This window comes from Acanthaster planci, linkage group LG09 (genome assembly GCF_054643075.1).
Source record: "Acanthaster planci isolate LZ-2023a linkage group LG09, COTS_SCS, whole genome shotgun sequence".
In the NCBI taxonomy this organism is placed as follows: domain Eukaryota; kingdom Metazoa; phylum Echinodermata; class Asteroidea; order Valvatida; family Acanthasteridae; genus Acanthaster; species Acanthaster planci.
Window position 1 is genome coordinate 13,573,451 of NC_141785.1, and position 16,474 is coordinate 13,589,924.

The window sequence follows — 16,474 nt, forward strand, 5'->3', positions numbered from 1 at the left end:
ACCAAAAACAGGATGCTAAGGCCACGACGAGCATCCCGAAATAGTCTGAAGAAAGACGTGACCTTTTGTGTACAAAATTCCTCAAACTGTGGTCATGGTCACTGCTCGCTGTAATTCAAAGGTGGACCAAGGCCGAGCCCAGAGGGATTCCCATAGCGCCAAATATAGTTAGCCCTGGCATTGGAATACATGGCTGTAATATAGTGTGCACGGGGTGCTGTCGCCTTGACATCTGAGCAGTCACGGTGCCACGTACAGGTGCATGTACTCTGACCCTGACAATGACTCCGAACTTTGGTTCACCCTTAATTATCTGAGCAGCTACATTAAAAACCCAAAGGTTAGTACTTTGTCAGTTCCAGTGGTTTACCATCGGGCCCCAATACGTGAACTTTTTGTCTTGGATGGTGCCTGTACGAGCTAGTGGCGTTTATTGCAACTTGAGTCGACGTATCCACCTGTTTCCTCACAGACGAGACAGTTTCTTTGGTAACATCAGCGGCTCTGTAAGAAGTAGGTGCACGATGTTCTCTTCTCTTTCGTGTGTCTTTTTGTTTGTGTATAAATCTGGAAGATCAGAGCATATTTTCTCCTGTCAATTCTCCGCACGTTTTTTTTTTTTCACTATTCATCTCGTGCATTAATTGAAATTTCGCGATCCAAGAGCCAAGACACTCAATGGACAAAATACCTGTATGTACAATACGGGCGTTTCACAATAGTGCGCCCCAAAAGGGTTTGCAACGCGTTGGCCAATCACAGTGCGCGAAATCTGTCGACCCGATGTGCGCCTATTGTGACTCGCCAGTATTAACATTAACCGGACGCAGCTTTTAGTCGACATTTGTTTATAGCAATTTCAAGTTATAATATTACGCGCCCTGGACTCCGTAAACCTCCTTTTTTTAATAACTGGTTTAATGCTTGAGATCGACGCCGTCCCCGGGAATAAAGCTGGGTATAGGTTACAGGGTTAGAATTTTGTATGGAAATGTAATTTATTTGTCAGAGTATATATGGTATATGCAGTCAGGTATTTAATGGAGGGCTGAGGGTTGAGGAGTCGAACATTTGGCAGTGTTACGCACTCGCTGTAGTGCAGTTTTCGGCGGATGTTTGTAGAACAGCAGAAAGTATACCCCACAAGGGACAGTAGTTGTACTTGTGGGGTACTAAAGCGGTATCCTACAAGATATTTGGAATGTACTCAAAAATAAAGAACTTTCAAGTGTACTTACCTGTCGCAAACTGAAGTGTTTTGTGTAAGGGACGTTTGGTCGAAATTTCAGCAAAAGAAAATTATTCAGGACCAGATGGAAGCAACCATAAAACCGTGCTTCACACACAATTTTTTACTACATGAGAACAAAGGAATTTCCCCGCAAGGATACAAACGTAAGAGTTGCGTTCTTTGCTGAAGTCTTGTCCCTCATTTTGAATTGAGTTACACTCCTTTTTTACATGTGGAGCTTTTTCCCTCGACGTTTTTCGTTCTCTCTGTGTCGAAAGAACATGGTTGTAATTTCGGTGCACAAACGAATGTCGAAAGAGCAATACCAAAGGAAAATTTTGAAATTAAACAACGTGGCACTGTCTGCTTTGATCTAGTTTCACCCCCTCTCGCAGACCAGTTTTAAGGCTGTCTTTTACACCACTGTTATGTTCTACCTCTGCTGAAATATGAAATGTTTCATAAGGTTGACAAGAAACAGGTTTGTGGATCAAAAACATGAATAACAAGACAAAAGGACCTCCTTGCCCGCAATTACTTAACACGCAGAAACCATAACGTGTCAATCGTGTTTAAACTTAACCTGTGTGCCCTAAATTTTTTTCTTGTTGATTACTTCGGAGAAGGGCGTGAGATTTAACGGTTTCTTCCCCGTTCGGCCCCGACAGGTGCCCGCGCAGTGCCTCGCCTGACACGCTTTACAGTCCTGTCCTAGGGGCTTCGTTAGCGCGTGCAGCACGCTTTGATTGATCGAGGACTGAACAATGGTGGGCCGACTTCTGTGAGAGCACACCATAAAAAACGAGTTCTTGGACTGTGATTGGTCCATTTTAGCATCTAATTCTGCTTATAGGTTTAAGAATCACAGGCCGGCTATTCAGTTTTCGTCTTTAGAATCTGGTATACATCCCAACTCCAAACTGGGCATTTGAAGAGCTGGGTTAAGTTCTCAAATGAGTGAAGACGTTGAAAATTGATCACAGGCCAAATTTAAGAATAATTTGGTAGCTTTTAATTCTCATGTTTCCCTCCTAAATTTCCGCTACTTACAGGTGTTTGAATTCCGAATGGCTAGTTCCAACAAGCCACTGGAGGCTCAGCTTTCCACGAGCGGGCTGCTGGCAAACGCAGCTACAAGCCCTTCCGAGGACGTCGGCGATGTAGGACCGCAACGCGTCCGGGGATTCCAGCCCGTCGGCGGCGGGGAACAAACCCACCGCGAGCATCCACCGGTGACAAAGGCGGAGCTGGTGCAGATGGAGACTGGGCAGGTCAAGACGCTGTCCCAGGCAGTGGACCGGGAGAAATGGGATTCCAAGTTGGATTTCATGCTATCTGTTATCGGGTTTGCGGTGGATCTTGGTAACGTGTGGCGATTCCCATACATCTGCTACAAGAATGGAGGAGGTAAGTTTCAACGTGTGAAAGAAGTTCGATTCACTCTATTGTATAACTTTCATGTCGAACTCTTAACCCATTACGTGATTTTCAAGAGACTTTGAATGAAACAGGAGTAGTATCTCTGTAATTCTGAATAGTCAAATCAAGACGCCTATCACTGGGTTTGCAGTTCAATACCCCCCCCCGCAACTGAGTTGACAAGCCATCAAAGTTTGGGTTTTTTTATGCGTGTGGGATTTTTTTTAACAAACGAAGGCACAACGCGTGAGTGCACTTCTTTGGCTAGGAGAAATCCTATCTGAAATGTATGCCCTCTGCTTCTGTCATTAAGCTCAAGTTAAATCAATTTTTCTTTCTTTTATTTTTGTCAAATATTCAAAATTTGCGGAAAGATTTTCTTGGCATGTTTCTGAAAGTGTTGCAAAATACCTCTGGAACATAACCATCACCGAAGGAACACGAGACACCCCTGGGACCTAGGACAACGCTTGTTGTTTCAAGTGAACAAACGACTTTTTTTGAGGGACCAGTTAAACAAAACAATTTTAATAGGAACAGAGTTTTTCAGGAAACGGACTAAAAAATTTGAATTATTTAGAGTGATTTAATTAACAATAGATAAAAGTAAAGCAATCGTTTTCTTTTATAGACACAGGGCTCCGTAAGCTTTGTGTTATTTTTAATTGAGTTCATTATGATCGAATGGCACGGACTCGAACACCTCTGGGGCGGCACGTATTCAACTCGACAATGACTTCCTCAACGGGCAACCAATTTTTGTCATAGATATGAACGCTGGGGATACAACTTTGACGTCATTTGGCGCCCTCTGGGACAGGTTACCCAAGTAACAAGTATAGGAGGGGAAGAAAGGGACTAAGGTCTGACCAGCAATTTTATTCTCGTATGCGTGATCCCCCTCCCCCAATCCAGTCTATATTAAGAATAATTTGTTTGATGATAAGATGGCCAAAGACCTAGTCTCTGCCTGTCAGTTATATGGAATCCTAATTGGTGTAGGGCTAGGGCAGCCGGCTCCACAGAGATGCAAACGGCAATGTTCAAAGCCTAATCAAGAAAAAAAGATTGCAACTTTAAAATGTAAGGATTGAATATTATGAATAAAGCGATTTTGGATGCCTGACGACTACCATCCTTTCATGAGAACCTTCTTAGGAGTAGAATTACAAAGGTCGTTGTGGTCATCCTAGATGGTGTTCAATTTAAGCATAAGAAATTCACAAACAAATCTGCAAATTATGTATTTTTTTCACAAACCTCAGATTACTTTTCAGACGAGTAGATTTAAAACTGGGCCTTCCATGTTCAACATAATTCGTTAAAGTATATTTCACATAGGTTACACAATTAGGTTGAACAAAAGTTTCCACAATAACGAGGAAAACCGCGGTTGGGAAACGTGATGGAGAGAAAACTCCTTTCCCAATCATTTAAACGAAGAAATCAACAGATGATGGCACCTTTTGTCACTTCTCCTGAGATTTCCAGTGTTCTTTGTTTTGTCCTCTACCACCGTCATCCCCCCACCCAAGGAGCCTTCCTCATCCCCTACGCCATCATGGCAGTGTTTGGTGGAATCCCTTTGCTCTACCTAGAGTTGGCCTTGGGACAGTACCAACGGACTGGCTGCATCACCGTGTGGAACCGCATCTGCCCGCTCCTCACAGGTGCGTTTTTATCCTTGTCCTGCGCCTAGATCTAATAACCCAATATGCGTCCATCCAGCTCCCTCCCTTTCAATTTCTTAGTAAACTCACACTCATGTTAATTTCTTCTCCCTGCCTCTAAATTCCTGATTATTTCATTCCCTTATAATACGAGGTTTTCACAGTCGTCTCTGCCCTTGACGTCTCTTTTAGCTAAATGACTGGAGCAGTCTCCTCTTAACCGTCATAAAATAGTCGAAGCCCTTCACCACGATCGCCTATGGTTATCCAATCACGAATGTACTGTCCCCACCTTCACTACCATCACCACTATTATAAATCATCTTCATTATCGGCATCATTTTCACCAACACCGTTACCAGATCCTGCACCGTCACGCATCCTCGCCATTAATAATTTCGACCAGCACATTCACGAGCGCACAAACCTAACGTTGCGGGAAGGGGCTATAGGGGACAGTGTGCTTTTCAGTGAAAAATGTGAAAATGCATGACACTAGCCAGCACGGACATTAACATTTTTCCTGTCAGATTGTTCGGTCTTTGAGGGAAGTGGGGTACTCTTTGTGTTCTCATTAAAAATGGCCATAAGTGGATGGCCCCCAAACCTTACCCACCAATTACATTACTTCATCCAATCGTGCGTCTCGACACTTTCTCCATGATCCCCACAGGCATCGGATTCGCCATTTGCGTGGTCAACATGTATGTCTCTTTCTACTACAACACTGTCATCGCCTGGGCCGTCTATTACCTCTTTTCCTCCTTCACCAGTGTCCTGCCCTGGACAACTTGCAACAACACTTGGAACACGGCTGACTGCATGGAACCTTTCCAGTCTGGTAACACGACCACTCCCAGCAATGAGAGCTCCACCCCAGCGTCGGAGTTCTATGAGTGAGTATTGCGATCGCGGCTCATAAATCGTAGAAAACTGACTCTCGCGTTTTGTGAGAGAGTAGCCTACAGTACATAGGGGACTTCGCATATCTGGGTGATAACAAAATAAAGGCACTACTTTTATTGTCAGAGCAGTTTAATTTAATCTGCTATAACAGATCAGCGGCTATTTTATGCGCTTTTCACTTAAACCCAGCGTAGCGTATGCAGGGCAGTCTCAAAGCTATTGTTCAGGAGTACACAGGAAGAGGATCAGGAATCCGAACTTGGTTGCGCAGGCAGAAGGTCATTTAAGAATTAAAATTCCAAACATTGAGGATCTGCTGTTGCTTGAACTTTCATAATAACCCGATGGTTCAACTGTACGTTTCCCACCATTCCGCAGACTTCAGAATCTCAGCTGTCCGAAATAAAAACTTTCCGACGGTTCACTTCATCATTCTATCCATTGTACCTCTTCGCTCTTCGGTAGATTAAAGGTCTTGGGACTGACCACCGACCGGAGTATCGAAGATTTGGGAGGGGTTAAGTGGGATCTCGTCCTGTGCCTCTTGGCTGTGTACGCGATCGTGTTCCTCAGCCTCTGGCGGGGCATCAAGGCATCCGGGAAGGTGGTCTGGGTGACAGCTACTTTACCTTATCTCTGTCTCACCGTGCTGCTGGTGCGTGGCGTAACGCTTGAGGGAGCTATTCACGGCATTGTGTACTACCTGGAGCCCAAGTGGGACCTTCTCCTGGAACCAGGGGTAGGATCTTTCGGGGGGGGACTTCCAATAATAATATTGAACAAATAGAATCAGACGAATTGTAGCGACGTCAACAACAAATGTCAACAGAAACGACAAGAACGACGACGAAAAAAATGTCAAAATACTAGCTATGGACGCAGCACATTATAATTATGGAACAACGGCGAAAACCACCAGCACTAGAAACAACGGCTACATCAGCAATAACAAAGGATAACAAACCCACAAAAGTTAGAAAATAACAACACATAAGGCGCACATGGCATACATGCCTGAGACGGTGAGTATGCAAACCGTGACATCGACAAAATCTGAGCATTATCTCAAATGGAGAAAGTTTTTGTTAACAAGTAAAGTTGTACGACTTCCAAAACAATACTGATAATTATTTTGAATAAGCTATACATGTCAAATTCAGTCTCCTTTTATGATTAATGACCACTCGCTAACTAGAAAGAAGTCCTATATTCCATTTGGAAATTCTTTCTCTTCCCTAATTGGATTCGGTTTACTAGGTTTGGATGGATGCTGCCGTGCAGGTGTTTTTCTCTCTCGGCCCAGGGTTCGGCGTCATGCTTGCACTCTCTAGCTACAACCAGTTCCACAACAATTGCTACAGGTATCTGATATTGATGGTGGTAAGATAAGAAAATATTTCATAAGACCATTGACGGTAGCCTTTCTGGGTTCGCAGGTTGTTCCCTTTGTCTGCTATTTCAATTAGTCCAGGCATTTCAATTCCGCAAGCCTTGTGAATGGAATTGGGTTTGTTTGGCGAATCTTGTTCCTGTGCTGCTGGCACTCCTTTGCCACCTTAGGCAGAGGATGTCTCTTGTCAAAGAAACAAAAACAAATCTCGGTGTTTTCTAATTTCATATTAGGAGCAAGTTCAGGTTTTCACTAAACCGAGTCTGCATGGGTTAATTTAATTTGTGAATGTTATTTTCTTAAGTTAATATCTGATTTACATTTTTCTTTTAAAGAAGAACAATATACTAATATTTGTGAAAGCAATGAAGTAGGGAGTATATCTAGAAAATAATTGGCTACAAATCTACTCTTTTGGGCAGGGATGCGCTGGTGATCAGCGCTACCAACTGCGCCACGAGTTTCGTGTCAGGCTTTGCCATCTTTTCAGTGCTGGGTTACATGGCCGTGAGACAGCAGACTCCTGTCGAACAAGTCGCCCCTGAAGGTGATAACGGGACAAGAGTTAAGGTGTTAGGTCACAAAAATGTCAGCGACAGACCAGAATCGATGATGGACTTACTGACCGAAAGCCCCTTCCCAAGTTGACTGATTACCATACGATATCTACAGTGACGTATTAGATTAAGGGGCACTGGGCACGGTCCTTCTTCTGCCCCGTGTATCCCTCGTTAATGAAGAAACTGCAGAAAAAGTAATGTCCGAATTCCTGCATACAAACTTTCGACAGACTGTCTGACTGAACAATGGGTATCTAGATTTATAGACCTCGTATCAAGTCGTTAGGCGATTGTATTTTGTCCGTCGACGTCCTCTATCATATCAGGGTAAATTGTTTTTGACTTGGTCACCACAATGCCGAACAAATATCACCAGGCAAACAGCCGACTTGAAACAACGTCTAACACGTAACATAACAGCAAGAGGGCGATAAGATTTTCTGGAGAGGCAATCAATGGGTTTAATCATGGCTGAAACACTGACCGAGGCTGATAATCACCAGGTTTTTTCCTTCGTTAATTTCAAAAGAGGTAAGCCCTCGACCTCCTTGGTTACGGTACGCCACTGCCAACTAGCCATTCTCCCTGGCAGTACCTAACAACCGCCAGTCAACCTTCAGCTGGCAGACCAAAGTCACGTTAATCGAGCTCTGCATTTTTTAAAACCTCATTGACTAGGGTATGGGTTAGTGTTCGTTGCCTACGCGGAGGCCTTAGCTACCCTGCCTGCCCCTGCCGTTCTCTCCGTGGTTTTCTTCCTCATGGTCATCACTTTGGGACTGGACAGCACGGTAGGTTATTAGCCCCGGTGAAACAAGACACAACCGGGCGGGGTTGGGAAAAAGGGTTTATACAATTTAAAAGCTTAAAATGCATCGCCCTTTCAAGAGAGCTTGGGATCACTTAGCTACTTCGCAATTTACTGAAGAAAGTACAGAGCATTGTGGATTGCTTAACTCTTTGATCAGTGAACGGACATTTCATACTTAATTTGATAATTGGATGACAAAATCATCGAATGAGACCTGAAGGAAATTCGGTGTGTCCGTTGGCGGCTTTGGGTGTGGCATAGTACGTGGTGGGTACAAGCTCAGGTACATGTAATTGATTTACGGACCAGGAAGTTCTCGCTACGAGGACAGTCTCGAAATGCATGTATTTAGTTACTTCCACCTTATTCCATCAGCTCAGGTATTTTGGCTCAACAGATTCTCTGCGTACGACGCAGTTCCATAAAGAAATGTGCCTGAGAGGGAACTTAACTGGTCAACACTAGTCAAATAGCACTAAAAAATTCATTTCAGTAAGAACTGGACGAAAAATTTGAATTATAATATATTGTTGCGATTCTCTTTATGCAGTTCGGTGGCCTGGAATCGATCATTACAGCCTGGATGGACAAATTCCCGCACACCATTGGCAAGAGGCGCCCTCTCTTTGTGGCAGTTCTCGTCTGCTGTTGCTTTCTAGGCAGTCTCTCCACGGCAACATATGTAAGTCAGAGTCGTTTATACATGTACAGAGATTTGCGACATGAGTGTAATCATTATTTGAAACAAACTGACAGGTGTATGCGCCAGTGCATTGGGACATTTTGGTCGACAATAGCGACATTATACTGTACACATGATACACAGCCATTTTGTTTCCAAAATCTAAAGCTGTCGTTATTCTCTATCTATACAGCTCCGATGCAAGTTTTAAAATAGCTCCCCCAGGCAGTTATACTGGCAACCTGTGTCAGACACATACACCTATGTAAAGTTACGAACAAACACCACCATATGACGTCACGAAATGTTAGAAAAAATTAAGGTCACTGTGTTGGATATTTCACTCGAAAAGGTTATGGTTGGTTCCAGGAGGAGAAAATTGGGAGCTGGATAAATCTCTATTGTTGATCGAGGTATATGACCCTATTGTTCGGGTAAACGTACAAAGCCTCCCTGAGTGGGGTTCGTTGTGAGAGGCGTGTCTGTATTCGAACAGACTTATTACAGTGAACCACTGTGGGTATTTTGAGGAATCACGCTATCCAAATTCTGAACATCAACAACCAAAACAAACTAACTTTGGCTAGTCTGCATTGCGCATAAATCTTTCGCCTTTTACTAAAGATTTCCGTGTTGGCGAGCAATTAATTGAGTTCGATCCATTTTTTTATCGGCCCAGCGAAAGTGAGCCATCTTAATTAATGAATAAAGGTAGAAATGGAATTTTCATCACCCTAAGTAGACAGAACTAGTGGTTTGATGCACTCCGCGCCCGGGCATCACAAGATTCGCTGCTCACCAGCCAGTTTAGGGTTGGTTCGTAAAATTGTTGAGTCCTTTTTTACATTGCGCTCTAAAGCCACACTGCTAATAAACTGTGGTATTCTAAAACGGACAGGCAAACGCCGTATGTGAGTTGGAACGTCGTGTTTGAGTGGGCAGGGCCAATTTCATGGATGATAGGATGATGTTTTTCCCTCAATAAAAACAGGACTACCAACCAACATGACATATTCATGTGTTGTATATTGCTTGTGACTGGTGTTCAGCCGATGTTTGCTTATCATAAAATGACATGGATTTTTGTCCGGTATCCTGTTTTCCTGAGCAAGACAATACTGAGCTGAGCAATTTTTGCGCTGAGCAGCTTCATGAAATTGGCCCAGTGCCACTCACTAACACGACGTTTACAATTCATAAACACGACGTTGGAACTCACACACACGGCGTTCGAACTCACAAACACAACCTTCAAACTCACAAACACCGTAATATACTCTTCGCAATCGCACTTCTGTTAGAAGCACAAAAAGCAGCGACAAGTTGCAAGATGTTCGTAACCCAAATGCATAAAGTCACATTCTTTATAAGTACGGATCCAATTTGTGGCACAATTTCATGAATCTTGGAGGCAACAATATCGTTCTTCGGCATACTTTCCAGAGCAAATTCCAGCTCTTACTCCATCCATTTCAGGGAGGGCAATTTGTGATCCAGCTCTACGATGCTTATGCTGTGTCGGTGACCATCCTAGCCATCGTGGCCCTCGAAGCTGTAGCCGTGGCCTGGTGTTACGGTGTAGGGGCCATGGGCAGCGACATCAAAGCGATGATCGGCCAGAAACCCGGTGTCTTCTGGATGATATGCTGGCAGTTCTTGAGCCCAGTCGCCATATGTGTAAGTACGACCCCACAACAAACCAAAGGTAACTAAACTAAACTAAACCAAAAACCATGCATGCGCTTGGCTGTGACTGGATCGCACAACGTGAGTCATAAAGCTACTTTCAGTAAGTTTGATTTAGTTTGCATTATGAAGAGCAAACTCAGCTCCTTGCTTTTGTGGATCTCTGTTACTGGTATCGTGGTGAAAATGATCGTTCTATGTGGTAATTTTGAAGGTATCTGTTGAATTTCACTGTGCAATGCTCTCTTAATCCATTTAACAAAATTTAGCAAAATTAACGTTATTTGGGTAAACAAAATTAAACGTTATTTGGGTCAATCAGCCACGGAGCAGATTGTTCATGCACTTGTTACGTCCCGCATAGACTATTGTAACTCTGTTTTAATTGGTCTATTGGCGTCAGCCCTTGCTCCGTTGCAGAGAGTTCAGAATGCTGCAGCAAGGTTACTCACTAATGGCAAGAAATTTGACCACATTACTCCTTTGCTGATGCAGTTACATTGGTTGCCAGTAAAATATAGGGTAATTTTTAAAGTGTGTCTCCTGATCTTTAAAAGTCTCCACGACAGAGCTCCAAGTTATTTAAGTGATTTGCTTGATGTTAGGATTCCTAGTCGATTCACTCGTTCCGCGCTTGGCTCGTCTAGGCTTACTCTTCCAAAAACTAGGCTGTCTTCTGCTGGCGAGAGGATGTTTCTGTGGCTGGTCCCCGTCTCTGGAACCAGCTTGAAGTTCATCTTGAAGAGTCTAGGAAGGAGGAGATTTTTAAGAAGGGCTAAAGACGCATCTTTTTAAACAAGCATTTTTAGTTTCTTGATTTTAATTATGGTACATGTAGGTTTTATTTATTTATTTATATTTTGATGTGCAGCGTCTGGGAGCAGCTTGATGGATTGGGCGCTTTATAAATGTCAATTATTATCATTAACTCGAAGTAGCTCTGATGGTATCATTTACTAATTTATAAGCAGACGCAAAGAATTTTTGTGGATTTCTAACTGCATGTGGTTAGTTATTTTAGGAGATTTGCTCACTTTGACCTAAGGTTCAGGTTTCGGTTTGGCTGGATTTGTATTGCGCTAGTCTTGTTTGACTGGCTTGTGTGTGGCCATAATTGTTTGAAATTTCTTTTTCGGTCAATGTGATTCGTCTTTGGGTTTTACAATTGTTACTTGAACTGTTGTTTAGACCGACTTGGTTCACTGGTTCAACATTCGTTCCAAGATTTCACCAAATGTATCTCAAACCTATCTACCGGTCGATGGTGTCATATTTCCTTCATAGTTCATCGTGATCTTTGCTTTGGTGCACTACGAACCGATCCCGTACTACCCGACCTGGGCCGAGTGTTTCGGCTGGCTTCTCACGGCCTCCTCGGTCATGTGCGTTCCCGTCTACGCCGTGTATAAGCTAATTGCAACGCCTGGGTCCATTGAACAGGTAATTATAGTTGCGCCACAGCTTGGGCACAAAATGGCTCCAACTACTACAGGAAATGAAAACAACAAACTGCATAAACAGTCGCTGATTTGTACACGTAGGAGACCATTTCGTGTCCAGACAAGAGACACCATTGCCACATTATTCAGGGCTCAGAGAGCGTTGTCAAATCTTGTGGCTACAACTAGGTTTCGCTTAGGAACGTTGTTTGCGATGATGACACCATGTGATAAATCTCTTTTGTGAGCAGGTGTGGTTCTGATAAGACCCGTGGGCATGGCGTTTCGAACAGCTTGCTCTGGTCGTCTTCAGGAGAAGACTTCGAAACGTCGAGCCCCCGGTTCTCATCAGAACCATGCTTTCTCACAAAAGTATCGCCGCAAACGACGTGCAAACCTTCAAACGTTACCCTAGGTTTCGCTTGTTGCCCATTATTACAGCTGTCTTATCGCATATTTATACAAGTACGATTTCAACTGATCTGATTCTATTCAATATACTTTTGGTTTTCAGCGCCTGAGAGCATGTTTTCGACCGCAAGAGAGGCCAGGTAACCCGGAACGTGGCAGAAAGGATCCAGTTGCGTTCGTGTAACATCTTGTTACTGCGTTTCGCGACGCGAAACTCTTGCCCATAGGCCTAGTTGGTGGAGTAAAAATACTGCCCGCTCTGAGTGATGCACGAAGAGCGCCCGTTCTGCATATCAAGTTTTGTATTAAACGTATTCCATAATGCCGTGCAATTAGATAAATGATTTTTTAGTTATTGCTTTGCACTGATTATTGGCTTTATAATACACATTATAAGGCTACAAAGCGACAACTTTTTTCATGCCACATATAAGCCTCGATATTTGAATGTTGTCGCGTCGTTGATATGTCGAATTCGATGTGTAGAGAAATACCTTTTTGAAAAGTATTTTGTATGTTGGATGCTGGCTGGTTACTTTGCTTCGTTTCGCTTGTTTGACAGCCTGGCGTCGAAACACTCCCACTATCACATTTCACTTGTCTTGGCCCACGACATCAGTGATTAATAACAATGGTTTCTTTTCTTTGCACAACTCTCTGTTTTCCCCTCGCACCATGCTCACATCAATCTTGCATCGATGACGGCGTAGCCGTTTTATGTCAGTGTAGACTGTCGGTGTAACATCAATATCCTCTCACAAACCATTACTGCCGGTAACAAGCGGGTTTTTTTCTGCATTGCATATCGTGTTAGCGTGCTTGATCACCATTTTCTGATAGGCTGTAACCTGCTTTGTGATGAAAATGAGACGCCCACTTATCACTTAAGCCCAGATACTCCTACACGGTTTTTCTTCGACTCACTGGTTCCCTCTCTCTTTATTTCAAATGGTCCAACATACTCCACAAACACTTATCGAAGTGCATGGGTGTAAAGAGCGCGGGGTTTCAATGGAGAATGGGAGCTGAAGTTAATTTGCTTTCCAAAGAGTGGTGGATAAAGACTAGTGCAGAAAGTCGTTGAAGCGGAACATTGGTTCCTAAAGCAAGTTATTGCAGGAAGACTTTTTACCGCTGTGCTAGTTGGGACATTCTGTCAGTCTCTGAGTCACACCATCATGGTTACTGGTTGATGTTAGTAATCTGTAAAAAGAAGACAAAATATCAGATTTCGGGTAGCAATGCACCTAGTACATGTACAGGCGTTTGGAAACCTTTTTCTCGCAAATTTTGTGCTGGTTTTGATGCTGAGATTTGTTGCACGCTGATGCCTCACTTGCCTGAACATATCTGAAGTCTGAGCTGATAGTCACTTTTAGTTATCGATCTACTTACATCGCTAATTATAAGTATTGTATACACGATTATTGTGAGTGTTTGTGAGTCCTTCCTGTGCGAGTTATTAGTAAAGGATTAAAGGGTCATTGACTTCACGGACCTTGAAAGGTTTTAACGATTTACTAGACTGCGGGTTGATAATGGGATGACAACAGTTTATGCAGGGAAGCATTCTCATTTCTCTGGAAGGGAAACCTCGGCCTAGAGTACTCGAGCTTATTTCATAACAAAACTGTATTTAAGAGAGACCTGCCTCCATGGTTTTTGATAAGGAGCATCGGAATTATAATCGACTCAAACCACACGTATGCTGCTGGGGACTAGATACAGCTGCATCGATAGCCAATTTCATGAATATGCGCTAAACAAGGAAAGTTTAAGCATGTACACAAAGTGTTTTCTTTAGTCAAACAAATCAGAAGCCGGAGTGTTAATTATAGCGATTTCCGTGACTGATTATCACTGGCTATGCAGCTCTATTAATTTTTGTATAATTGTAGCGCAATTATGCTTATTCACACTTGTCATCTGCTCAGTTTGGTTAACTTTCAGTTGGACGCGTTCCAAATCCACTTTCCTTACAGCATGTTACAACTCACTTGCCCAGCTATCAGCTAGGCCTAGTTTTATTTTATAACAAAGACGTTTAAAAAGTTAAAATACGTGGGTGACGGGCAATTTGTAATGAAAATGCGCGCGAATTGTTTATGTGGATGCTTTCAGTCATTGCGAATGCAGATGATTCGTCAAGGTTGTATTGTGAGTGGACTTTGTGCGTGCAGCTCTAGTCCATTCCCGCATGCTTCATTTCTTCACTTGATGTTGGGTCGAGTATGCGCTTTTCGTAATGGCATTCATCATTGATGATCGGCAAGAGAAGCCTATATATGTCTCTGCGTGATACACGCCGATGCTAACTCACCAGAAGATTTTGCTCGGCAGACACACGCTCGCCCAGCAAAACTCCAGCAATAAGCTAGTGGCAAAATCGCAGGTGTAGTGTAAACCACTTTGGAGACCGGTTACACTGTCATTTTTTCCCTCCTAATATGATAAGCAAGTCTATAACGTCAGCTACACTCATACAGCTGGGTTTCGATCATGACTGCGCCGATTTACAAGTTTATGTGATTTTCCAGCTATTGTGCCCACGACCACTGTTCATCCACAGATTGAAAAATTCATCATGACGACCTGGTGTTGCTCATTTCTCAAACATTTGGAGCGCCGCTGTGTTTTGCCGATTTGGCGACCGTAGCGAGCGATATTTTGCTTGGCCCAGACATCCATGCATTAGCTCCCAGACACCTTTCATTGCCGTCACCAATGCATGACTTTTCGTCAAGCGATTAGTTGTTATTTGGGATCTTTTCTTCTGTTAGAAGGGACCAGAAATGTGCAACTTGAAAGCTGCGCGTTCACAGTGCTATGTCCTTTCTTTCTGATTTTCCCCAGTTTTGTTTGCTCCGTGTTTTGTATTTGATGTTTACAACGACATGTTTAGCTGTTAAGCGTTAGTGAGTCGCTACAGAAGTGCAAGAATTATACAGAGTAATGTCAAAGGAAGACAGTTTCTATCAAAGCACTAAGCAGTGAGGGTAGGTCTATGTTGCACGGGTAAAGGGAGTCCGCCTGAGCCTAATTAGGTAAAAAACCTTATTACGAAATAGTTGGAAAGTCGATGGTGCACTTTACACCGTGTTTTTTATACAAGGAGGAATCCAGTCTCTCCCCGCTGAGTGTCTGCAAATCAATCAATGTATTCGTCTCTTATCATCTGTGCATGACCTTAAAGAGGACAAACTGAGCTTTTTAATTTGAGTACAAATTCACAGAAAACGCCTGTTTACCTTTTCACTTACAAAATAATTATACGCGCATGGGCATTGGTTAATGAGCGGTTCAAGCTAACCCCTGTTTTTCTTGTTAGGATAACATCAAATTAATGTTCATATGAATGTATAAAACGCAAAAAAGTGGCGTGAAATTGGAAATATTAAGTGATGTGAAGTGGCATGAAGTGATTGGTATATGTTGTTTATGCATTTCATTAAAGTGGGTTTGCAGAACTACGTTGGAGCTTATTTCCACCTGATCTCAACGGAAGAATATAGACAAATGCTTTTGTGTGTAGTAATGTAAACAAATATAGGCCTACCTGTACTATTCAGGAAATGGTTTATAATTTATTGTAGCATCTGCCCTGTATTATTTGAATAAACGGTATCTGCGGGAGACCCAATTTCAGTAACGTATTGTATACATTTGAAACCCTTAATGGGATGGTACCAGGTGATTTTCTTTCGGAGGGAATGAAATCGTAGAATAGAGTCCGGTTCTTTCAACTTTACGTTTTCAAATGTTAGGGAATCTGACTGACATTTGGCCCTATGTGAATACGGTTTATTATGAGTTGAATGTATAGCATGATCGCTTAACCCCAGTTTTTGTTTTAAAACATTTTCTAACGACACACAATTTCAAATGTTATATCGCAACTGGTCTACGTTTGGATGTACATGTATATAAACTGTCGATAGGTAGAGTGTGAGTCATATCTATTGTTGTCATGCCATTGGTCGAGAAGCCCTCAAATGCGGGTCCACTTATAACCGCCAGGATTGGTCGAATTCATCTCGGACTGTTCCACAACGTATTCAGACGGAAGTCAACTTCGTTTACTCCTCTCAGTGTATGGTCAGATCTCACGCGCATACCTGATCGATTTATTATTCTTTTGAAGGTCAGTGATATAGTTAATCAGCTGAGGGCGCACGTAAGCAGCCATGGCTGAATCGATTAATCTGAAAGAAAGACCTTGCATTCCTGAAGTAATTAACCTTAGCTGAGAAACCCTAAGTAGATAGAATA

General features: G+C 42.9%; 1 protein-coding gene and 1 non-coding gene across 2 annotated transcripts; both read left to right on the forward strand.

Annotated features, from left to right (window-relative positions):
• Positions 1 to 237: 237 nt before the first annotated feature.
• Positions 238 to 15,845, forward strand: LOC110982274 (sodium-dependent serotonin transporter-like). Its single transcript, XM_087141545.1, has 12 exons — positions 238 to 513; positions 2,284 to 2,638; positions 4,186 to 4,320; positions 4,994 to 5,216; positions 5,692 to 5,965; positions 6,484 to 6,587; positions 7,039 to 7,163; positions 7,855 to 7,967; positions 8,538 to 8,669; positions 10,146 to 10,346; positions 11,640 to 11,795; positions 12,309 to 15,845. Exons 2-12 carry the CDS (start codon positions 2,299 to 2,301, stop codon positions 12,387 to 12,389), a joined length of 1,884 nt encoding a protein of 627 aa, XP_086997671.1. The 5' UTR covers positions 238 to 513; positions 2,284 to 2,298; the 3' UTR covers positions 12,390 to 15,845.
• Positions 9,244 to 9,361, forward strand: LOC147798158 (U5 spliceosomal RNA). Its single transcript, XR_015426582.1, has one exon. It is a non-coding gene; the product is annotated as a U5 spliceosomal RNA (small nuclear RNA).
• Positions 15,846 to 16,474: the final 629 nt, after the last annotated feature.

Coding starts and splice junctions, on each gene's coding strand:
- LOC110982274 (XM_087141545.1), top strand. CDS start 2,299: ATGGCTAGTTCCAACAAGCCACTGGAGGCTCAGCTTTCCACGAGCGGG. Junction 7,968..8,537: donor CTTTGGGACTGGACAGCACG/GTAGGTTATTAG, acceptor CTCTTTATGCAG/TTCGGTGGCCTGGAATCGAT. Junction 11,796..12,308: donor CGCCTGGGTCCATTGAACAG/GTAATTATAGTT, acceptor TTTGGTTTTCAG/CGCCTGAGAGCATGTTTTCG.